The sequence below is a fragment of the Oryza brachyantha genome, chromosome 8, assembly GCF_000231095.2.
Source record: "Oryza brachyantha chromosome 8, ObraRS2, whole genome shotgun sequence".
In the NCBI taxonomy this organism is placed as follows: Eukaryota; Viridiplantae; Streptophyta; class Magnoliopsida; order Poales; family Poaceae; genus Oryza; species Oryza brachyantha.
The window spans coordinates 10,771,643-10,796,298 of record NC_023170.2 but is presented as its reverse complement, the minus strand read 5'-3'; the positions used below and the strand labels follow the sequence as shown (position 1 = coordinate 10,796,298).

General features: G+C 42.6%; 3 protein-coding genes across 3 annotated transcripts; all 3 read right to left on the bottom strand.

Annotated features, from left to right (window-relative positions):
• Positions 1-971: 971 nt before the first annotated feature.
• On the bottom strand, positions 972-5,552 carry LOC102719509 (peptidyl-prolyl cis-trans isomerase, chloroplastic). Its single transcript, XM_006659303.3, has 7 exons — positions 5,388-5,552; positions 3,069-3,359; positions 2,714-2,913; positions 2,060-2,295; positions 1,637-1,779; positions 1,454-1,525; positions 972-1,369 (listed from the first exon to the last, which is right to left on the bottom strand). The coding sequence occupies exons 1-7, from the start codon at positions 5,481-5,483 to the stop codon at positions 1,142-1,144; spliced, it is 1,266 nt and encodes a 421-aa protein (XP_006659366.1). The 5' UTR covers positions 5,484-5,552; the 3' UTR covers positions 972-1,141.
• A 13,967-nt stretch (positions 5,553-19,519) lies between these two features.
• On the bottom strand, positions 19,520-21,293 carry LOC107304860. The gene is made up of 2 exons (XM_015840733.1): positions 20,941-21,293; positions 19,520-20,246 (listed from the first exon to the last, which is right to left on the bottom strand). The coding sequence occupies exons 1-2, from the start codon at positions 21,115-21,117 to the stop codon at positions 20,067-20,069; spliced, it is 357 nt and encodes a 118-aa protein (XP_015696219.1). The 5' UTR covers positions 21,118-21,293; the 3' UTR covers positions 19,520-20,066.
• Positions 21,294-21,662: 369 nt separating this feature from the next.
• Positions 21,663-24,022, bottom strand: LOC102719789 (BURP domain-containing protein 12). Its single transcript, XM_006659304.3, has one exon. The coding sequence runs from the start codon at positions 23,948-23,950 to the stop codon at positions 22,031-22,033; it is 1,920 nt and encodes a 639-aa protein (XP_006659367.2). The 5' UTR covers positions 23,951-24,022; the 3' UTR covers positions 21,663-22,030.
• Positions 24,023-24,656: the final 634 nt, after the last annotated feature.

Genomic DNA, 24,656 nt, shown 5'->3' with positions numbered 1-24,656 from the left:
CAGTGGGAGTGCATGTTTTCTGTGTAGCGAGGCCTAGAGCCTTTGATCTCAACTCTAGCATGTGTTGGGGATGTGTACGCACGTGTGCGCTTGTGTGGTGAAGTGAGTGTGGTGTATGTTTCTGTGCGTCATATGTCCTATATCCAGTGGTCGAGGATAGATTGAAAATGAGATGTGGTCGAGCGCTTTATTATCAACCGGTATCATAGGACATCTTCACCTTGGCCGTGTACAATTGCGGCTAATTTAGAGAAGATTGAGAGATGCACCACATACATATATAATTTGATATATAGGCTTAAATCAATTTTATATAACAATTACTACCTTCGTTTCATAATGCAAGATGTTTGATCTTTTTGGTTGTAACGTTTGACCATTCATCTTATTTAAAAATTTAGTACAAATATAAAAAATGACAAGTCGTGTTTAAAATTCTTTTGATAATAAAATAAGTCACAAGAAAAATAAATGATATTTCCATAATTTTTTGAATAAAACAAATGATCAAATATTGCAAATAAAAAAGTCAGACATATTACATTATAAAACGAAAATGTAAAACGGAAGGGAGTATATAGTTTAGTACTATCAAGATAAATTACGTTAAAAAATGCTTATGAAAATGTATTTGAGCTGTTTTGGTTTTCGCCGACAGAAAACAAAAGGATCATTTTCTGAACCCTCGTGGAGCAAAACCCAATATACCCCTGAAAAAAATTACTAAACAAAATGCAACTATAGGGATGATGTTATCATAATATCGGATTGAGTGCATACTGTTACGGATATATATTGAGCATTATCCTTTCCAAATTTCAAATGGGGAATCAGAAGTCCCCTTGCAAACAGAAAAGGACAGACAAAATATCTTGCTAGTTCTTCAGACGATGGTTGATATACAGTTTTATTTTCTGCATTTTCCACAAACTTAATTCAACTTTAGGTCATATATAGCAGGAGACAAGAGATGGATGTAGCTCCACTTTCAAGTAATATTGAATTCCGCACATTGCAAAACTCTAAGCACAAAACACAGAAGGTCATGAGATGAGGTTTGAAATTATTTGCACTTTAATTACACCGATTCCAATATGGTAAATAATTGCCTATGATCAAGGAACTCTGGAGAAAAATCATTTTATCCTACAATCTTATAGCTTGGGTTGGCGAGGTTGTCTAATCCTGAGACAACTTGAATCGATTCAATGACGTCCCCAACCTTCAGGTCTGCCAAGTAGTCCTCATTCTCGGTTACATATCCGAAAACCGCATACCGCCCGTCCAATATATTGGCATTGCTTGGTGTTAGCTCACTCTCTTTTAACAACCAAAAGATTTGGCTAGAAGCAGAATTGTCATCGAATTCCTGACACGATATTCAGATGTTTTATGTTAGAAAAATGTTGAAGCATGCCCATATGATTGATATGTTAGGTATAATGATACTCACATCTCTAGCCATTGCCATTGTTCCAAATGCATTAAAGGGAAGCTTTGTTTGAGCCTTGTAGCGGCCAAGTTCCTGAGATGCATGATCACGTGCATGGTAAGAACAAGCTCATCGATATACAGTTGCCAAAACTTCCAGTAGATTCTTGAGCGGACAAAAAAAATGTAACTGTGGCCTACTTACTTCAAGTGTTTCACCATATACAGGCGCTTTGTCACCATCGGCCATTATCTCAAGAGGTATAGTACGAACTTTACCAGTACTGGGATCAATAAATCCCTCAGCTGGTCCCTCAGGATCTCCAGTTTGAACAACAAAACCATCAGCTGCAGAAGAAACAATAAAGTTAACATAAGCTTACTAGATCACTAAGGTTCCAAATCCTAAATAACAGAGAACATCTAGAGAGACTGTTCATTGGGAACAGTAAGCATTTACAATGGTCACATAGGAAATACCATGACTTAGCCAGTGCAAGGGTTTGCTAATTACTATCAAGAGTATCTACTAACTGTCCACATATGGTTCAAAATGCAATTAAAAATGGTGAATGGTACAAAAAATATTGGATAATAAAAATGGAAAGTATCACGAAAGCAAACTTACATCTTTGAATTTCCATGCCATCATAAAACTTCCGTTCCACCAGATCTAAGAAGTTCCCAGCTGTGACAGGAGCATTGTAACCATCCAGAACTATCCGAAATATGCAATCCTCTACATTGGGATTGTCCTTAATCTTAACTTTCATATCCACGGTAGCCCTTCCTTTGAGAAGAGGCATGCTGCTGTACTCTTCTGGCACTTCAAAGGGGAATCCATCGACCATGTCTTCTTCTACACTGCAGAAATGCAATGTCCCAGGAAGATCTCAGCTGCAGAGTCAATGACAAGGTATAAATGAGAAGAGCCCTTCAATAAAAGTGCTCACAATTATTTTATTTAGTGGTAGGCATAATTCAGTTCTCTAGAAATAGAGAGTTATCACTTCGCAAGAACTTCTGTTTAGCAAGCCATAACATTTTGTTATCCCCATGGAGAATATGTTGGCTGAAATATCACCACCTGGGTGTGATCCACAGACTAGAGTAGCAGGTGGGAAAACCTCTAGTTTTTCTTTAGAAAAGTCAGACAATAGGATTTCACATCAGCCACCAAAATATAGGTGGTCAGAACATCAAATACTGCATAGTGCATCCATCAGCAATGGATATACAAAACAAATATATAAAATTGCTTTGAGGAGTTATGTTTACTCACGTTCCAACATATTGCAGAAGTTCTTTCTGCTTTGGAGCTACTGCATCCCTGTTTCTGTCCTCAACAATTCGTTGAAGTTCATCAAGTCCAACAGCCAATTTATCCAATAATTCCTCCCCATTTGCTCTTTTAGATTCAGCAAGACCATCAAGGATTAGGTTCCTCCCATTACTCAGTGCCCTAGATGCTTGTCTTACATTCTAGAATTCAAAGGAAAAATAATAAACAGCTCAAGTGAGTAAGTAAATTCAAGAGTTCAAAAAAAAAGGCACCTGCTTTCAGTTATTGAATATATTGTTCTCTATTAGATAAAACCTAGATCATTTCTAAATGGCACCTAGAAAGCATGACTTACTCTTTCAACTGAATCCAAGGCTCTAACACCAGCAATCTTGAGACTGTCAGTGATATCCTCAAGTGGTTTTTGAACTTCACGAACAGCTTTATTATCTATTGGCAAAGCATATCTCAATAAAGCACCAGGATCTTTAATGGGAGGTCCAGAGATCAAAACTGAAAGATCTGGGAGCACTGGATCAAGAGGAGAAGCATGTGCTGACCACCCTAACGTTGGTGCGCCAGTGATTAATCCAGCCGACAAAGCTACAGAAATTGCACATTCTTTCCAGCTAAATGAATTCCTTTTCTGCAAGAATTGGAATAAGAAAAATAAGAACAAATTAACACAGTAAAAGAGAACAACTATTCAACTAGAGATATTGCAGGGTGAACTTTCACTCATGAGTCATACCATTGGTACTTCATTTTCCTTCTTTTATTTTTTATTACATTTGGCAATGGAAGGTAGCATCCAATTTCATTAAGGAAATTGTCATTTTACAAGGGCCAAACAGAAAATAAACACAAATATTTTACTGAAAACAACATAGTCAACCCTTTTACTTATGGTACCTGAGGATCCAAAGGAGAAAATGTTTTAATTCATAGAACATCACTATAGCAGCAAGCTGCATACCATTAACAAAGTCTGTACCTTCCTAAGCTTACATCGCACATGAAACAAGCAGGATAAAAGTAGCCAATAAGAAAAGCTTAAGAAAACTGAAATGCTGCAATCTTAGTGGATGCCTGGATGGTTGCTACAACCAAGAACAGGCGAAGAGAAATCTGCCAACTAAATCTAATCTTTCGCAAAAGGAAAAGGGTTTAGCTATTATCAAAGGATACTGCCGGAGTTATTTAGGCACTATTTGATTCAGCTTGGGATTATTATAATCTAGCTTATTAGGAATAAAATAAAATAAACAGATGGATTATTGTGACATATTATTATAATCTATAGCTCATATTACTATAATTTGATGAGCTCCTCCAAAGATTTTTTCATATTATTGAGTGGCTAAAGACCCACTGTCCTTGGATACTTTAAATTAATTACACACCTTACCATTACTTAACATGTATCGTACCCTTTATCTCCAATCCAATGAGAATCTATGTGAGCGGCGGACCAAGTGGGGCGACAAAAGATCGGGCAGGAGGCAACAGCGCATCGGGCTATGGCGGTGCACACAGTGGGAGGCAGCTGCGCATCGGCGCAAGACGGTGGATTTATTGTATAGTCACAAAAAGTGAATAATGTATAAAAAGAAATCGACGGCATTCTAGACTTTAGCCTTACAAACCCACCAATCTAGGACTCCACCAATCCAGAAAAACAAACAACCCACAGATTATTCTACTTCAGCTTATAGTAATCTGGCTCAATAATCCAGATTACAATAATCCCAAGCTGAATCAAATAGGGCCTTAAGAAGAATCATTGTTTCACAATTAAATCCTACGGACACACAACAATTCACTTTCCAAATTTTGCAGTTACATAACTCTGCATCGCCTCACCAGTTTTACTACATCATGTACATAACACTGATTTCACCCAATTTTCAAATTGCTAGATGCAACATTAAGCAAACACACGTGGCAGACCTTGACATACAGGAAAAACGCAACCCACACCCTGACTGGAAGCTGCAGACACCAATTTTCCACCAGAAACACATATATATGACCTGCCGAGATAAAAAAAAACTAAAACACAACACTAAAGATTGTACTATCCACATGCAAAAACCACAGTAGACATGGAGCTCAGCTGCTCAGACCATTAAGTGGTTGTTTAGTTCCCAAAAATTTTCACCCAAAAACATCACATCGAATCTTTGGACACCTAAATAGAGTATTAAATATAGATAAAATAAAAAACTAATTACACAGTTATGTGAGAAATCGTGAGACGGATCTTTTGAGCCTAATTAGTATGTGATTAGCCATAAGTGCTACAGTAATCAATATGTGCTAATAACGGATTAATTAGGCTCAAAAAAATTCATCTCGCGGTTTCCAAACGAAATCTGAAATTTGTTTTGTAATTAGACTACGTTTAATACTTCAAATATGTGTGGAAAAGTTTCATGTGATGTTTTTCGAAATTTTTTTTTGCAAACTAAACAAGGCCTAAGCTATTAATTTCTGCGCATCATTAGCATCTGAATGAACTGTAACCGCAGTACAACGCAGGTAATAGATAGGAGAACTATAACCGAGCCGCACCACCGACCCACATTGCCGCCCGCGCAGCAGAAATCCCCCCCCCCCCCCCCTCCCAGCCGCACGCACGCAGAATTAAAGAGGTCGCGAGAAGGTGGCTCACCTCGGAGGCGGCGCAGCTGGCGACGGGGCGACGGCGGCTGGAAGGGCGCGGGGACGGGCGGCAGAAGCAGCGGGGGGACGCGAGCGCCGCCGCCATGAGGTTGGAGGGAGGGAGGTGGGCGAGGGAGAAGAGAAGGTGGTGGGCTGGGCTATGGCAGGAGAAGGGAGGGAGGGGTTTGGTGATAAGGCGCGGCAACTCGAATGGCGATTGGTGGAGGCGAAGCTGATGTGGATAAGGAACGCGGATAAGTACACCGACCTTTTTTTTCAGGATGAAAGCGTGAGCCTCTTTATTATACATCACTTTGAAAATTGCAATACTATCATTATAATTTTACTAAATTAGAAACATGTTATCCTCGTCCACATGTCATTGACTCATGCAGACCTCACATGTCTGTGGATCCATAAAGAAGATGAACATTTACACATTTCTTGAATGAGAAGATTAATAAGTGAACATTTGCGCTTCACTAAGGACATTCATTATGCACCACTATGGCGAATGGCCTCATCTATCCCCGATGGACAAATGTTGATCTGGAGAGAAGGGATGGGACCCTGTTGTTTATGTAAGCCTATCATATCCTCTGCAGGATATGAATTTCTCGTCAGACCTCATCAAAATCCGCAAGCATAGACACGCACCAGAAGAACAACATAGCCTTATCTTGCACTTGTGTGATCTTCTCCTCCACCAAACTCTATCCATCGGGATGACGAAGTCCTAAATCGTTGGTGCCAACAACCATATTTAGCCAGATCTAGATGAGGAAGGGGATGCATGGTGTCCAAAGAAGCATCGAACCTGAGCGCCGCCGGCCGCTGCGACCTCAACCCATGCAGCCCCGTGTGCCGCCGGCCGCCGCGGACTCGACCCCCACCGTCGTCCTCTGCTAGATCGTTGTGACTGGGAAGATGAAGGTCACTAGCTGCGTTGGTGGAAAGGAGAAAGGGGAACTGTGGGGAAGAAGAGAGAGTCAACATAATAGGTCAATTTAATATAAGTTTCTGATTTATAGGATGTTTATTGCAAAGTTTTAGACTTGTGTGTAAATAGGAAGAAGATAAGGACTAAAAGACAAAAGGCAAGGGCTGAATTGAAAAAAATGTAGCACCAGTTGAAGCCATTTGTATTATGAGAACAACAAAAGTTAAACGAATGGCTCGATCCTAGTGGCATTTGAGACTACTCATTTATAGTGGTCTCTATTGCGAATGTCCTAAGACTCACCAATACCTGACACTTTCTAGACTCACTTTAGTCTGAGTTTGCATCATTCAATATGCAGCTTTACTCCATTTAGTAACAAATTGCAAGCCCTAGGATGGAAAGGAATAATCCAAGGATCAATCTTGTGGAAGTAGAGGAGGAATTAATATACTTGAGCACTATTACTTTACAGTAATTTGTTCTACGTGCGCGATTACTGAGCATCAAGATGTGAAGCGTGACAGGTTGTTAGAACCGTTTGAAATCTAGTCAATTTTTGATATAATTTAATCCCAAAATTAACAAGAAAGTACGATATCATAAACATCATAGCTACAAGTGATTCTCTAGTGCTATTACCCAACAAAGAAAATAACATGATAAAGCATGTTAAATATTTGTAAGATCTTAGTTACTTACCCTAAACTAGAGGAAGTTGCTCCGATGTGATCGATATTTCTGCTACTGCTCACACTGTTTTTGCCATTTTCCTTCAGCGCCACTAATGCCTGTGTTTACACCCGTGCTGTTGGAGCCGCCATTGTTGTTCATCACCATGGAGGAAATAGTCGACGTAGTCAATGATGAGAAGAGCAGTCAGAGCAAGTATAATAACAGGCTATAAGCCGGCTAAATGTTGATGTGGAGGAGAGAGAGGAGAAGCGGAACGTAAACTTATAGCCAACTCAGGCACATGAACCAAAAAACTATGTGAGAGAAATATGTGGGTCATGTATTAATGATAAAGAGTTAACTACTATATGATGAGTTGTAAGAAGACTATAAAGAGTTTTATAGCCACAATATTAGCTATATTATTATTAGCTATATTATTAGTCTTGATCTCACGCAAGTCAGAGTATGCAGTTCAACTAATTGAGTCGAAGAACAACACCCAATTGGCCGAGGCCCAATACCCCTGCACTACCTGACGCCCGATTCCTTTCCATGTAGTATTATTGTTCAGTACTATGACGTGCCTTTGGAGTATAATACATTAAATGAGCCTTGCCCAATTAATTCTAACAAGAAGTAAACCTGTAAGAACAATTATTTTGGTGTGATTTTGGAATCCAGCATGGTCGATATCTTCTGGGTCATCACCTGAACATGCATATAGTTTGTTCTTGAAACATTTGACCATATTTATGCATCATATTTTGCACCACATCACCCGTATAGCATTGGTCAATGAGAACTATAAAGAAAATGTAGGTAGGTCAGCAGTGTTATATCATTATGTATTTCTTTTAGAGATCTTAAATATGGATGAAGGTTCTCCTAAATTAATGACAATGTACAGTATCTAATGGAGTATAATTATTCTTAAAGGTTTTTTTGCCGAACTAAACTAACAAATTCATCCCGTTAAATTCTTCGTAACCTTTTGTATGGAAACCAAAGCTCATTTTATCTATGAATTCTTTTACATGCAATATTACATTTGGAGCTATATATGTTAGTAATTTATTCTCATTCATATCTCCCTTAAGAAAACCTAATGCTGCTTTGTCTATTGTGGGTGTTTGCCAGGGATCGTAGGGACTAATCTTTACGTCTTTTTTCGTGTGTATGTTTACCAGACTGCTAAATATACGTATTTTGTTAAAAAAAAGTTTATATGAAACTTGTTTAAAAAATAGATTAATCCATTTTTTTCAAGTATACAATAGTTAATACTTGATTAATTATATGCTAATGGTATTCCTAGTTTTGTGTGTGTTGTTTAGTACAGCTCCTACGGTCCATGGCGAACGCACGGTCAATATCCCATCTTTTATCTAGTAAGGTTATCAAATCCTTTGCTCCTAGTTTTTCTTACCATTCCTTTGATTCCTATTATGTATATACCTTAGTGAATATATATGTATGTTGCATATTTTTAATCCATTTTCAAATTCCTTAGCTACTATTTTTAACTTAATTGGTTTTATCAGAACACTTAATTCCACCTCTCTATATTTTTGTTGACACCAAATATGTCGATCCAGCATGTTGAATATACGAGAAGGCCTAGAGTCTTTGTGTCATTCCGGTGCATGACCTAAATATTGATGAGGTACAGGCGTGCCGGTGGATTCCCCAATCATATGGGCTTGGCATCTCCCGGAGATCACTTAAAGCCCCTAGCTAAAGCGAGGGCCTCAGCCACGACATAACATCGCTCATTTGTTCAAGAAGTGCGTCCGACATCAGTATCTCTTCTAAGGTTATAAAATAAAAAATATATAAAATAAAAAAATACGTCCTATGGGGCGCTCCAGACTGCTAGCGCGCAAAGGGCAGACGACCCATCGACAGGCTGGCCCATGCGGGAGTGTTTATGTGTGGATAGGTGTGGTGGACACTTGGCCCGTAAAGCGCAGGCGGCCCATGTGCTACGATGTGCGAGCATGTTCTTAATTAATTAGGGCAAGTACAATGGTTCACACAACACCTGTCTATTTGATACATACTATTTGATACATATAGACAACGAAACAGACAAATTATACAATAGTTTAGAACATTGCTATATGTTTGGTTGTCTTTAGGATGTTTTAATGCATACATGAATCCTGATCAAGCACACATTGATCTTTGTATATCATTTTGTTGCATTATCAAAAAACAACATATTAGTAATTTCATAATTGATATACACATATTGACCTAACAATTAGTATGTCACAAACTAACAATTAGCAAATCACAAATTTCTAAATTAGTAAATAAAATCACAAATTTCCAAATCAGTATATGAACAAACTTACGAGTTATGAATCAGTAAATGAAATCGAATTTTTTTCCCAATCATCAAACCAAGCCCATGCCTTAGAGCATCTCTAACAAACTCTCTAAATTTAACTCTCCAAATGTCTATTTGGCTACTCTCTATTCTATTTGTCAAGTCGAATTCACGGTTTACTCCAACAGACTCTCCATCTATTATCTCTATTTTGAGTCAATGACAAGAGGACCCACGTGTCAGCCTCGGTATCCATTCTCTTGCAATTTCTCTCCTTTTTCTTCTCCCAATTCCACACCACGGTGACAAGGCGCAGGGCGTTGAAGAGCTCCGGCCGGCCGATATTTTCTTTGCTCGTCGATCGATCGATGCGTACATGCAACATATTGATATTTTCTTTGCTTTGCCGATCGATCGATGTGTATGCAAGCAGGGCTGCAGGGGCGCGCGACAGCCGGGGAGAACATCGTCGGCGGCAGCAGCGGCGCCGCCCTGCATGAGGAGGTATACGCGATGGGGTCAAGCCTGTCGGACTGCTCGCATGCGTGTGGCGCCTGCTCGTCGAGCAGCCGAGTCATGGTGAGCTTCAAGTGATCCATTGCGGAGCCGTCCTTGTTCAAATCCGCGCGGCGGAAGTAGGCCTCCGTCCCCGCCATCGCCACCGCCGAGCGCTTCTCCGCCAGCGTGTCACGGACGGCTGCAGCAGCGCCATCGCCGTTCCCGAGCGCCTCTCCGTGCCGGCTTCTTCCTCGACTTTCCTCCCTTTCCCTCTCGACGCCCGACCCCAGCCCACGGTGGACGACCGACGACGGCGGCGCGCTCCCCTTCCCGCGCCTAGCGTCGGCGGTGGCCGGCGGCTTCTTCCTCGACTTTTCTCCATCTCGACGCCCGGCCCTCGGTGGACGACCGACGGTGGCGGCGTTCAGCAACGCACATGGCGGCGCGCTCCCCTTCCCGCGCCCAGCGGCGGCGGTGGACGGCGCCGGGCGCGGCGGCCGCGACTGGGGACGGCGCGTCTTGAACCTGAAACTCCCGCGCCATGACGATGCCGGGAGGTGGCGACGACGACCGGCTTGGGACGGCATGAGCGGTTGCGGCCCAGCGGCGCGCCATCACGGACCCGAGAGATGGGCGAGCCGCCGTGTGCGATTGGGAGCCGAGCCGCGAGGCGCTTCGATCTGTTCGTCGTGTGCGATGAGCCGAGTGCCCGACTGCCGTCCAATCCATGGTGTGCACACGCGTCTGCCATCGGGATATGGAGTGCAGGCGAGTGGGGATGCGCCCCTCGCGCACCTAATTTTTTTCCACCACGAGAGAGATGGCGTGGCGTGGGAGGGGAGCAGTGGGGCCCACAAATAACCAGCCAGGAAGACTCTCTAAGTTTGGCCGGTGAAGGATGCAATTTGGCCATCTAAATAGCTTAACCAACTAGATGGAGAGACTGTTGGAGAGTATTTTTCTTCCATCTTTACTAAAATTTAACTTGGCCAGTTATTTAGCAGAGTTGCTCTTACTTTGCTGCTTGCGCCTACCACGCCGTACAGCTGCGCGGCCTACGCATGCGCTTGCCGGCGAGGGCGGCCTTGTCCTGCGCTGCCTACGCGTCCCACGCCCTAAGCCCTTCCTGCCTACCTCTAACGCCTACACCCTGCGCCGCAGCCCCTCTGCCTCTGTCTTTGCCGTAAGTGCTGCGCGCATCCCTGATGGCCGGTGGCCCTTGTCACCAACCGCGGCGCGTCCTGACCCGACGAGTCCAATGAGGCCATCTCCGCCACTCACCCTCACTGCCGACGCCGTTGCCGCCGCTCCCCCGGTGCCTTGCTCCCACCCCGCTCCGCACCTGGAGTTCCTCGGCTCCTCCGCAGATAGTGGGGGCAAATCACAGAGCAGAGGGGATTCATAGGGCGAAGGGGAATCTCACCAGGCAGAGGAACGAATCGCACCGTCGTCTCTCACGACGCCGCCATCTCCCCCATGCCATGCGCCGTCGTCTTCCCCGGTCCATTTGGGGCGGAAGCAAGGCGGGATGAAGAAATCGCCGCTGCTTCCCTGGTCGATTTGGCGCGAAAGCACAACGGGAAGAAGAAATCACCATGACGCCCGGACACAATCGATCTACCACCGCCGTCGTCGAGTTCATATAACACTCAGCCGAACCGTCTATAAGCCCGGGAGCATGAGCGTTGACCGTCAGCAAAGCAGGCGCCGACTCATCTCTCTTTCTTCATTTAATTGCTGCCACGTAGGACTAAATCTCTATATGCATAGCTAAATAGATGGGGTTCTATATGCATAGCTAAATAGACGGGGCTGGCTTGCGTTGTACTTGCCCTTTAGGTGCAGGTGATCGATCGATCTAGAGTGTGTACTGTAGGGGTCGAGTAGCTGTGTAGAATGTTTTTTTGCTGCTACGATTTTTTTTTTTTTGCATGTGGACACATTCATTCTCATTTTTCTGTGTAGATTTTTTTAAATTTTTTTACACTTTCCTTTTTCTTCTTCTACAAAATCTTAAATTTTCCTTTTTTTTCTTTGAATAGAATATTATGTGTATAAATATTTTGTATTTTTCTACAGATTCTCATTATTTTGTGTGTTTTTTTACCTAACCTAAAATTTAGTTTTTTGTGTTTTTCTACACAATCTCATATTTCTTTGTGTTTATGTCTACACACAATATTTTAATTTTTTTTAATTTGGTTGCATCAAATAAAAAAATCAACAAAGAGTAGGATTTAGAAAACTTAATTGAAAATAACATAACTGGGTTTAGACTATGCTTCTCAAATTAGTTGTATGTTGATCACAAATTACTATTCCTGACTTGATGTGTAATTTAGTTTCAAAATTTACTTTAATTTAGAGATTAAAATAACTTGACCCGATATAACTTTTTATCAACCAAAAGGTACGTACATGAGCTCGGACTAAGATATTAAATTCGAGATGGGCCGATAAACTCTTGGGCTGACCACGTCTCTCTCAACAGATAAAAAAAGAATAAGTTCACTGCCGGTCACTCAACTTAACGTCGAGTTTATTTTAGGTCCATTAACCCAAAAACAGACCGCTAAACTTATATAAACCGTTTGAAAAACATCCATGACTGTAGGTGGATTTTGGTGGCCCCACGCGCTAGGAATTTTTTTCCTTCTTTCCATTTTTTTCTTCCACTCTCTCTCTCCTCCTCCTTCTCTGCGTCGTCGGCACAACCGTCGAGTTCGCCTTGCCGCTCAGTATCTGCACTACCGCGCGCATCCCCTACTGGAGCATCGGCTCCGAGCTCGAGCATGACAGCCCACACAGCAGTGCACTCCTCATCTCCCCTCATCATAATCGCCGCTTAACCTCGTGTCCACGCCGGCGAGGAGCTTGCCACGCCCCACCTGCCGCCCAGGCACCCGTGCCCTATCCTGCTGGCCGCTGTTCGTAGATGTACCATCTGGAACACCCGGAACACCAACGCCGGCTTCCCAGGACGAGGAGTGAGCCTGACGACTGTGAGTAGCTCGTTGCCGGACTCCACGAGGTAGCGTGCTGCGACGTGCTCATCGTAATGGCGACCCTCCTGGCCGAATTCTGCGGGGGGGGGGGGGGGGGGGGGAGGGGCGGGGGGGAGTTGGTAGCCGAGTCGCCTGCGCTCCGGCGCCGCCATCCCGCCAAGCCATACGGCGGTGGCGGCAAATCACCACGAGGAGGGCTCCCCTGCCGGCAACAACCAACAAAGAAGAATAATGCAGCTATAATCAATAGCAGTATGCAGAGTGTCTGATTGCTGAAGTATGAACGCATGCACGCAAGATTTATTTCACTAATCCGACCCACAGGTAATCGACCAATTAACTATGCTTTTTCTTCATCTCTATGCTTGTCGAGAAATAAAATAGCTAAAGAAATTGGGCCCTTTCACCAAAAACGTCACTTTGGACGTCACTGTTCGAGGCCCAGGTAGATATTCTTCCTTAATTCCAGCCTTAAAACTTTAGCATCTGTATGATTAGTTTGTGTATTAATACTCCTTCATCAACAATGCGTTTGAGATCGAGATGGTTTATTCAATGTGTGCATGAATACTACAAGTTGTGCACCATGAGCCAAGAACCATGTTTGTCGTCTGTGACGTGTTCCGATGCTCATGACGGCACGGCGCCATAGATGCATAGAGCTCATGTGTTATTAGGTGTTGCATTTTGAGAAGGGCTACAGCGTGCTGGTGGCGAGTACGTCGGGAAATCTGCAAAGCGCGGTGCTGGGCTGATCATGGTGTTGTTCGAACGCCGTCGCGAGGAGCGGCCAGCTCCAACCGCCACCGCCGCCCACCCATGCCTAAGCTATCACTCGAGCCTAACCTGCCTTGGCCGTCGCATGCCACCACCACCGCCGCAAGCCTGCGAGGCCGACGGCCGTGCTCCGCCCTCCAGCGCCCCAACTGTCGCTCGGCCTGTCTGCGGTTCCGCCGCCCGCCTGCGCCCTAGCTATCACCTGGCCCGCGCCGGCCATGCTCCGTCCTCCAGCGCGCGCATTCGAGAGGGAGAAGAGGAAGAAGAGAGAGAGAGTAGAGAGCCTGATAGAAAATAAAGAAAATAGGGAAAAAAAACTCTGACACGTGAGACCCACGTATGCCATGTTAACAAAATCAGATAAAAGTTAAGTCAATAGTACCGAGGGGCCTTTTGTTAACGGTTTATGTAAATTTAGATGTACGTATTTCTGGTTTTGGGATTAAGACACTTTATACAGACCCGACGTTAAGTTGAAAGACCGATGAATTTATTCCATAAAAAAAGCTAGCGGGAAAACAGTTTTTAGCACATGGGTGTATATACACTCGTGTGCTTGTATGGAATCTAAATAGTCATAAAAAATATAAAATTTTTTTGACAAGATAGATTAATATGAGTTATTTCACTCCACAAACATGGAATCATTTTGTTTGTTTTTGTTATTTTTGCTACAACTTGTAGAAGTTGAATTTAAACTTGCATGTTGGTGGAATGAAATAACTCATATTAAACTATCTTCTTAAATTTTTTTATATTTTTTTGATAACTATTTAGATGACATGCAAGTAACAGGTGTACTATACCCGTGTGCTAAAAAAACTGCCTCCAAAGCTAGTGCTGCAGTGCAGACAAGGCCCGGCCCATATCAGTGTCTCGCTAGACTCTGCACGTACTTGTTGCATATTTGCATGGTAAAACGCCTCCATTTTTTCTTTAACGACCAAACCTTTAAATATCGATCATCAATAAATTTTAAAATAATTATTTTGAAAAATATTAAAATGGTAGTAGTATTCGATTTATCCTATAAATAATTCATAATATCATAAAATTCATTACATTTTTTTGTAAATTTGTTCTAATAAAAAATGTCACTGAAGTGCACTTCGGGCTATGATTTGTTTTTATCAAAGTTTCACTTCGAATAAGGGGTGAACTTATCTTTTCGCTTTCGACTAGGTGTCTTTGCAAAATATTTAAATTGGACGAGCCCTCGTCTCCATCCCTTTTCATCTCACCTCTGTTTCTACTCCCTCCATTTGTTGTTTGACGTTATTGACTTTTTAATTTACGTTTAATCCTTCGTCTTATTTAAAATTTTTATCCAAATATACAAAATTATAAATCACACTTAAAGTTACTTTAGCAATAAATCAAATCATAATAAAATAGTTAATAATTATATAAAATTTTTAAATAAGACGAATGGTCAAACGTAGATTAAAAAGTCAAATTCAAATACCAAAAATCGGAGTGGGGGTATGTTAAAAGCAGCCATGGATTCAAGCTAAGCCACTTAGCGCTAACCACTATTGTTAGTGTTTAATGTTTTTAGTTATAAAATAATAAACAATAGTTCTAGTCGAATGTTTTTGTAGTTGGAGTTGAAAGTTTTGAATTCGAATTAAAAGTTTCAAATAATTGTCCATGAATGTTTCAAATCAAAGTATTTTCAAAGTTGAACTGAAAGTTCCAAATTCGAGGTTAAAAGTTTCGAACTAGAGTTAATAAAAGCTTGATCTAGAGTTGAAAGTTTCAGTCTGAAATTAACATCTTCGAAATGAAGTTAAAAGTTACAAGACAAGGATATCTTATCTTTTTGCTCCGTTCCTGAACTTGAGAAAATTAACAAAATTAAGCCTCAGAGCAGCTCGATGTAGTTACCACCAACAAGCTCACGATATATTGATTTTTGTGTGAAAGGAGTTTTAAAAATATCAAGCAGCTGAATGGTCAGGTGGAGTACCGACTACACTCGTTTTATAACGCTGCGTTCTGCCTTTCCTTTCCTAAAGATCGATTCTCTCGTTTTTCACGCGTATATTTTTAACTACTATATTTTTTTACAAAATTTTTTATATGAAAATTACTTTAAAAATCATATTAATATATTTTTATAATTTTTATAATAATTAATTAATAATATACTAATATATTACTACGTTTTTTCGAACTAACACCCCTTTTCCCTCAAACGAACGTGGCCTAAGTAACTTTAGGTCTATACATCATGGTCTTCAAAATGCTACTTTAACACACCCCATATATATATATATATAAAGTCTATATCATACTATCAAACTATCAAGTATAGTTAATCTCTTTACGTATAAAAGAAGAGTTGTGTACCTAAGTAGCTTGTTTAATGATAAATCTAATAACACCATTGTTATGTGATAGAATCTTTTGTTAATAATTAAAGTTTAAAATATTTGATTGTAGCTAATTTTTGAACGGACGTAGTACTGTATTTTGTTGCTGGTGAGCTCTCGAACTAATAAAATCAAGGAGCTAGTAATGGTAAACTATGCCAGAAGCTGGAACAAAAAAGTGGCCCAATAGAAATAGAAGGTAACAAGAAGGTCGATTGGGAAGCTTGGATAATGAAAGACATGTTTATAGGTAGAGCCCACTATGGATTTTTGTTCAATTCACATTAACAACGAGACCCTATTTTATAATAGTACATACAAGTATGATTTCTTTATTACTACACTAAAATATTTTTAATTACATTACTTTCCTTTTTTCCATCCTCATATAACAAAATTTCTTTTAATAAATGTTAGGAGCCAACTCTAAGCCGTTGTCATGCATAACAATGACTTTTCTCTCTGCTTTTATCTCTTTTCTCCGCGTTACCAAGTTTGTTTGTGTGACGATGAGTAAAGTCAACTAATAAACACCTTTATATGTGTCCTAATAACTAGTCAACATGCAATTCACTCTGAATATATCGGTCAAAATGGTACCACGAAGACTCCAAAAAAGTCAAACCAAATAACCGGTATTTAAGGTTAGCCATCCCAAAAAAGTCAATCCAAATAACCGGTAGTTAAGGTTAGCCATCCCACTAGTTACTCGTGGAGAAGAAATTTCAGTGGTACATTGGGCATGTACAACGTCTGTCTTTAAGTCGTCTGTATGTCCCATCCAACGCACAACCACAGACGGCAGGGGTGCATGCTCTAATGTCAAACCGACACCGCTAGCATTGTTATATGCCACGTCTCGTCTATTCACTAGTGTCACTGATTACCTTGATTTATATGTCAAAGGATAAATTAAATGTTTTGCAGACAAACAAATAGACAAATTATTATAAAAACTATCTATTTAATTATTTATATGTGTCAAATAGACAATAACCATATTCCAAATTTACTCCCATGCATGCATGGCTGGATCAGACTCACCAATTCAGATGACAAACTGACATGCAGACAAGCACACTCATAATTGCACATCACTTTCAGACCTTGAACACATAATTACACGCAGACACGTGCCACCAAAAAAAAAAAGGAAAAATAAAAGCTTATCTGAACCTTCCATCTCTTCCGTGTTCGTTCAGCAATGGTTTTCCTTCCAGTCCAGAGAATCAAAATTCTTCAGAAAGTTCAGATAAAACAGCAGGGAGAAGAAGCCATGGAACCAAGAAGAGGCCTCCTTCTACCAACCGGGCGCAACAGGCGGCAGCAGCAGCACTGCAGCAGGTACAGTCTTGCCTTCAGGGCACATGGCTGTGCTCAATGATTTGGCAAAGGAAAAGCCATTTGCAACTTAATTTTGCTGCAGAAATGGTGAGTGAAAATGCTTCATATCTTCTCATCTTGATCTCAGATCAATGCCATGATTGTCGGTACGATGTCGGTGGCCCTGTTCTTCGCAAAATATTTCGACGCAAGGATGGAATAATAACCTGAAGAACAGAAGCATCTGAATATATTGCATCTTGCTGTATTGCTCTGAAGAGTTAAAATCTTGCAAAGGAGAGATAGGGCTGAAAGAATACCAAGTGTGCTGGCCTTCTACCTTCTAGAAAATCATGTGAATTTAGGAATGGTAAAGTAACCTGCTTTTGTTTGTTTCTGTGGTAGTCTAAGCCTAGATGCACAGGTGGCAATATGGCATGGTGTTTATGCAACTTTGTGAAGAGAAGATTAGTGCCTAATGAGTCACTTTCCTGGACCATGGTTATTAAGCTTTTTCAATGGCAGAGAATCTGAAGGCCACAACAAACAAAAGGAAGACTGAAAAGGAGCAGAGAGATCAGGGAATAAAGCCAATTATAGCAAGCACTTGTCTCTGACCATTGGCAAGCACACAACAAAAGGCTTGGAGATTGTCACTAATTTGGTAGTATAGCCCTCTTCCTGCTAAAGCTAATTAAACAGAAGGCATGAGCAAGCAAGCAAGCAGCCATGGTTGTGTCTGCTTTTGCTTTTAGAATCCATTAAGGATGTTCATGGCTTTTTTTCTTGGTCAGGATGGCAAAGTGGAACTGGAACAAACAGGTTTTTGCATCAAAACCATGCCGTTCCTTTTGTGTTGTCCGTAAAAAGGAATGATTAGTGTGCCTCCAGAGTTGAGAGCACAAAGCTGACTAAAGACTGGCAAACCTCAATTGAGAGTGTATAAGATTCTTTCTAACTTTGGAATTTGATTTTTCATGGGATTGGAAAGGCATTCAGGAACCAGGATAAGAAAAATCCTAAAATTCGTTTTAATGTCTGTACAAAGGTATCATATTTTGTAGCGTAAAATTTGGTACCTTCTAAAGAACAGCAATATTTCTCAATACTAAAGGTTAATACGGATCAACATCAACGGATATAAATTTGACATATCCAGAAAAGAAATTGAGTTAAAATGTAATGATCAGCATATCTTTGGCACTATGACAAAGAAGACAAAATTCCCGGAGAGATTTGTCACCTAGCATGACGTCAAGATGACCTGTGCTGACTTAGATTGTGACCACTACAAGGTGGCAAAAATGTCTTTCCTACTATTTATCCTCAGAAATAATCTCATTCAACTTCAGCAATGCGAGAATACAATCTCTTTCCTTTGGACAGAATTTTACTTTGGTAGGAGCAGAGCATGACATGGTGAGCATCTAATTATTTAACAAAGTAGCCAAGAGATCTTGCATTTTGCTCAGCTTTTGTCGGAAGCTCTGTGAAGAACAAATTCACCTTTAGTGATAAGGCTCTTTCTTTTGTTCTTTCTTTGACCCCTTTGCCTTGTGTGTCTAAGGAAGCTCCAAAACAAGCTTTTGCACTTATGCAGTTTGCATGATTTACTGATAAGATTATTCAGTTGTTAGTGGCTCTTGTGTAAGTGAGACAGAGAATATATCCCTAAAAGTGGCCATGTCTACCTTGCTACCTTATGACCATCCTAGTGATAGGCTTCATAATTTAAAGCTGCACATTTGTATGAACATGCAGTACTAATTGCCAGATCTAGTGTGACTCTATTTTTCAAAGTGCAGCATTGGAAGAAGTCCTAATCTATATCTCATTATTGATACACCAGTATCATGTTTTACCGCTAATGAAGAAATTACAGGAACAGCAACCATGAAAATTCAGTTAAAGAGATTAAAAATGACAGACAGATCCACGTGCATTGCATTCCTTTTCAGTGATTGGCATCAAGCCATATGATTGCTGTAATAATAGTCCCAATTTCACAGAAGATGCAAAGGTAAATTGGCTTCGGTCATTTGATCATTGAGTCTCTAATTCGATCGTATTTAAAGAAACTAATTTGACTGTACACTAATGCCAGTTGGTGAAGAAATTGTAAAGTTTTCAGGGAAGAATGATCCTAGCTTGAGGGAACTGCTAGTTGTTATTTGTTCTGAAGCAACAAATCATTACTATTTGTCATGCTAGTTGTTTCTTTCAGAAGAAAACTCTGGCTGTACAGGGTGTGATGGTGTGACCACAGCTTGTGGGCATGGACAATGTTTCAGTTTCCAGACTTGCCATTATCAACACCAGCCACTCACAGAGATTTTCAGATAACAAGGGCTTTCCTTTCATTGATGAATCATTCATGAGATCATGCATGGCTAGCAAAAGCCCTAAAGTCCTTCACCAAACTTGCCACTCACTCCTTGATACCTCCTCCTAGACAACCCTAGTGTGAGCCAGGAGCAGCTTCCATCAACACCACACACACACACACATAGACACAAACAAATGGATTTCAATTGGATCATCATTGACTGCATGGAGAGAGGGGGCAAGGAGGACAGACCATTGTGCCTCTTCCCTTGTGAGGGAGGAGAGGCTTTATAGTACTACCAATTGGCAAATCACAAGCCCTTATCTTGGACTCAGTCCCCCCATTTGATCTTGAATTCTTGATCCTCCTCTTCTTCATGTGATGCCTTACACTCTGGCCATTAACTCTTGCCAGCTCCTTCAACTTCCAAAATGCTCACCAGTTACCAGCCAGCCATGGATGAGCAGTCCTCTTCTTCCTCTCAAGAGTCTCACCCTGCTGTAGTAGTGTTCCCCCAATGACAATGCATGTCTGCCTCATAAAGGATGGGTACATTTCTCTTGCATTATTACTGTTCACAGGGCCCTCCAAGGCCCTTTGGGCATGCTGGATACCCTACATAATGTGTGGTATACTCATATCCACTAGAAAGCTTTGGATCATCCAAGTTGACAATATAGTGGAAAATGACCATGAACTTTATGCAAATGTCAACGCGTCATAACTCATAACGGGACGAGGATTGTTCGATTCGTCATGTTGCATGTGTTGAATTGTCGTGAAACATCATATCGAATAAAATCCATATATTATCCTTTTAGAGTTTTTTTTTCTCTTTTAGCTGGGAGCATAAGATGGGCATCTTCAGAAATCTTACAGTTGGTGGTAAACAAAAATATTAGAAATAAATAGTTTTTTCACTTTATGGGAAATCGGTAAATATTTTCAGAGCTGATGCACAGACCCATTTGTAAACTTATAATAAATGGTGTTTGCAATGTGGCAAAAAATTACCTAGTTAAGAGAGCATATTTGCAACCAAACCCACCTAGATCACCAGTAAACGAAAATATAACAAATACATAGTTTTTTTTTTTACTTTACGAGAAATCGGTAAATATTTTCAGAGCTGATGCACAGACCCATTTATAACCTATATTAGTGTTTGTAATGTGGCAAAAAAAACCTAGTTAAGAGAGCATATTTGCAACCAAAGTCACCTAGATTCAGAAGATGCACTTTGTTTACTTCAGGTAGGTATCTCGTTGACAGTAGTGACATGGTACAGTCAACAGCCAGAAGGGCTTACCTCCAGTAACCTGAATATTATAACAGCATTAAGCCTGCCCTCGTGATTGCAAGGTCGTAGAGCAGCATCAACTGAAGTAGCCATCACGGGGACACGGTTGGTCTTGTTGAGTAGTAGTAATAATAACCCAACGCTTAAACCACTTGCACTTTTGTGGAAGGCAAATGCCAAAGCCATCCTGATTAGATTAACAGTGCAGATGCACTAGGCAACAATGGCAAGGCAGCAATCATCTCTAAGCTCTGAAAAGAGCCATTGTTTTTTAGCACACAAGCTCTTTTCTCCAGGAGAACACGCATGAGCATGAGCATGCAGGGCTTAGGAATCAGGAGCCCTACATCGTGTCCAAATCCGGTCACCTATCACAAGGAAGAAACAGATTACTAGTTGATTACAACTACAAAGCAATTGAGTACTGCAAATCCAAGAGGGTCATATTCTCAAGATTCTCAAAAGAAAATGACATTGCAACATACATACTTTGTGTTGATCATTATTGGATTACTAGGGGATTACATTCCTTTAGAAATGTCAATCTGACCAAGAATTCAGTACCACTGCTTTTGTTCAACTTGAGAAGGGGAAAAAAAAAGAACTGGTGCTCTCACTGTTATTATTTTCACTTTCAGTTCCTTTTGATCATTGGAACATTGGAGGATGGTCCATGCAAAAGCTACCCAAATCCAAACCATGTAGCTTCAGTTACAAGTTGACACTTTATAGTTACTTTATTTTGAGACCAGGAAGTAAGCTATTTGCATCTGATCTGCTACATAGCTTGGAAAATGACACAACCTACTGCCAGCACAGGACTTTAAGTAGGAATTTGACTAAACTTTTGAACAAGTCCTTCTGTTTTACCACAACAAATGCAATTTGATCAAGACAATCAAATTACGCACAACTCCCCCAAATTTCCAGGATATACTGTTTACATTTGGTGATGATCCAGTACTTTTCTCCTACACACATTGCACAATTCTTAAACCCTTATGGTTGCAAAAGAAGAAAAAAATCAAGCATAGGAAAAATAACTCTTCTTAGTTTGGCAAGAGGAAGATTGAACAGTTAATCGGATGCTGTAATTGCATCAATCCGCGACTGTCCATGTCATGTCACCCTCAAAGATCCAGTGACAAACCTCAACCTCACCAGGTTTTCCACCGAGCGCGATGAATGCTCCATGGGTTGGGCTCCAATCAGAAGTGTCAAGGTGACAGATTGCCACCCCATGATTGATCTGCTGATCAGAGTCGGCGGCCATGATATCGGCCTCATACACCCGCACCTTAGGTACCGAGTGGCAGTAGTACACCAGATATGGGAACAAGCTCTGGTGACACGACACGGAGCGAGTCACCTTGCCACCATCAACGCCGGTAACATTGCCGAGCCTGATTTCCTCACCACTTCCAGCCGTGGAGGCTGTGCTGCGCACAACAATGTCATTGCCTAGCATCTCCACTGCGAAGTCCACAATGTCCTCTGCTGAGGTTGCACACCGCTTGGTCTCACCCCGGCTAGGCGCTCGCTCACATTCAGTCACCGTGGACGCAACCGCCTTCCCCATTGCAGTGTCCAATGGCACCCCAAACACCTCCGACACAGCATCCGGCTTGAATGGTATCTTCTTGGCAATGTCCCTTGGTAGGAATGCCCTGGGTGGCATCTTGTCCTTGATGTCCGGCATCGGCATTCGGTTCCCGGTCACCAGCTCCTGCTCCCTGAAGAACTTCCCAGGCTCCGGCGACCACTTCAAATGGTGATGGCCGGACGACACCGCCGCCTCCAATGACATCGTCGCCGCTGCCGCATTGTCCGACGATGTGTTGTGGTACTCCTTGAAGTCGACGCCGGACTTGGCGTACCCCTTGAAGGTGTTGTTGCTTCCGGCGTACCCCTTGAAGCCAATGTGGTGGTTGGGGTTAGTCCCCTCGCCGTAGCCTTTGAAGGTGACGCTGCCGGGGTTGAAGGAGCCGCCGTAGTTCTGGAATTCGGCGGCGTTGCCGTTGGCGCCCTTGGCGTAGGAGGCGAAGGTGTCGTCCCCGACATTGGACTCGGAGCGGTAGCCCTTGAAAGTGTCGACGCCGGCATTGCCGCCGGCGCCGTAGCTCCGGAAGGTGTTGTCGGGGACGTTCCCCTCGGCGCCGTAGCCGGTGAAGGTGTCGGTGGCGCCGTTGGCGGACTCGCCGTAGTTGGCGAAGCCGGAGGCGATGACGTTGGACTCGTTGCCGTAGGTGGTGAAGGTCTCCCTGAGGCCGTTGCCGTTCTTGCCGTAGCCGGCGAAGGTGTTCTCCCCATGGTTGGCCTCCTGGGAGTAGGAAGTGAACTCCCGGCGGCGGCCGTTGGCCTCGCCGTCGTAGTTGGTGAAGGTGGAGTCCGGCACGTTGGTGTCGGCGGCGTAGGCGGCGAACGACCCGGTCCCGCCCGTGGCCCCGCCGGCGTAGGAGGTGAAGTTGGCCGTGACGACGTTCCCCTCCGCCTCGTAGCTGGCGAACGTGTCCGCCCTCCGCGTGGAGTCGCGGCCGTACCGGCGGAACGAGTCCCCGACGACGTTGAGGTCCGGGGAGTAAGCGCTAAACCCGTCGGAGCCGCCCACGCCGCCGCCGCCGTAGTTAGTGAAGTTCGCATTGCTATACCCCTTGAACGGCCCGCCCTTCGTCCCCGCCGCCGCCGCGGCGGCGAGGGAAGCCGCCGTCTCGGTGTCGGGGGCCTCGGGGCAGAGCAGCGCGGCCCTGGCGCAGAGCTGCGGGGTCAGCCGCGCGCGGATGCCCCCGAGCGAGGCCGGGAAGGAGGCGGCGTCGGCGGCCCCGAGCGGGGAGAGCTTGGCGACGAAGAAGGCCGGGTGGGGGCGGTTGTTGGGCACCCGGCGGTTCCAGTAGCGGATGAAGGCCGCCCTCGCCGTGAACGGGTTCACCGACGACGACGACGAGGGGCCGGCGGCGACGGCATTGTGGAGCAGCAGCAGCAGCAGGAGAGGGAGGAGGAGGGGGAGAGAAGGGGACGCCATTGGCGGTGGCGGTGGCGGTGCAGATTTGGGGGATTTGGAGGGGAGAGGATTAATAGAGTGGAGTGAGAGAAGAAGGGGGGAGAGTGTGTGTCAGTGTGTCAAGTGTGAACGTGACTTTCTTTGCAAGGGGGGGAGGGAGGGAGTTCATTACAGGACGGCAACCATTTGTCGGGAATTTGGATTGCCTTTTGGTGCTGTTCGGCTCCTGTTTGATATTGGCTCCTAATTTTAAGGGCATGTTTAGTAAAATTTTTTTTAAAAAAACATCACATTAAATCTTTGGACACATAAATAGAGCATTAAATATAGATTAAATAAAAAACTCATTACACAGTTATGAGAGAAATCATGAGACGAATCTTTTAAGCCTAACGTGGTCATGATTAGCCATAAGTGCTACTGTAACCAACATGTGCTAATGACGGATTAATTAGGCTTAAAAATTTGTCTCGCAGTTTCTTGGCGGAATCTATAATTTGTTTTTTCATTTGTATCCAAAAATCCCTTATGACATCTACTCAAACGTTTGACGTGACATTTGTTCCAAAAATTTTTTCAATCTAAACACATCCTTAAATTTATGCGCCATTTAGTTTTCAAAAATTCCACGTGTTCATCCGTCACATCAAATAGTTAGGTATATATAGAGCAATAAATATAGTTAAAAAATAACTAATTGCACATTTTTAAAGAAATTTGCAAGATG

Excerpts from the sequence above, each read along its gene's own strand:
- LOC102719509 (XM_006659303.3), bottom strand. The coding sequence starts at position 5,483 with ATGGCGGCGGCGCTCGCGTCCCCCCGCTGCTTCTGCCGCCCGTCCCCG. Across the intron at positions 1,780-2,059 it reads TGGCATGGAAATTCAAAGAT|CTGATGGTTTTGTTGTTCAA; the intron begins GTAAGTTTGCTT and ends TTTCTTCTGCAG. Across the intron at positions 1,370-1,453 it reads CAATGGCAATGGCTAGAGAT|GAATTCGATGACAATTCTGC; the intron begins GTGAGTATCATT and ends ATATCGTGTCAG.
- LOC107304860 (XM_015840733.1), bottom strand. The coding sequence starts at position 21,117 with ATGGCTTTGGCATTTGCCTTCCACAAAAGTGCAAGTGGTTTAAGCGTT. Across the intron at positions 20,247-20,940 it reads TAATATTCAGGTTACTGGAG|GGTATCCAGCATGCCCAAAG; the intron begins GTAAGCCCTTCT and ends CACATTATGTAG.
- LOC102719789 (XM_006659304.3), bottom strand. The coding sequence starts at position 23,950 with ATGGCGTCCCCTTCTCTCCCCCTCCTCCTCCCTCTCCTGCTGCTGCTG.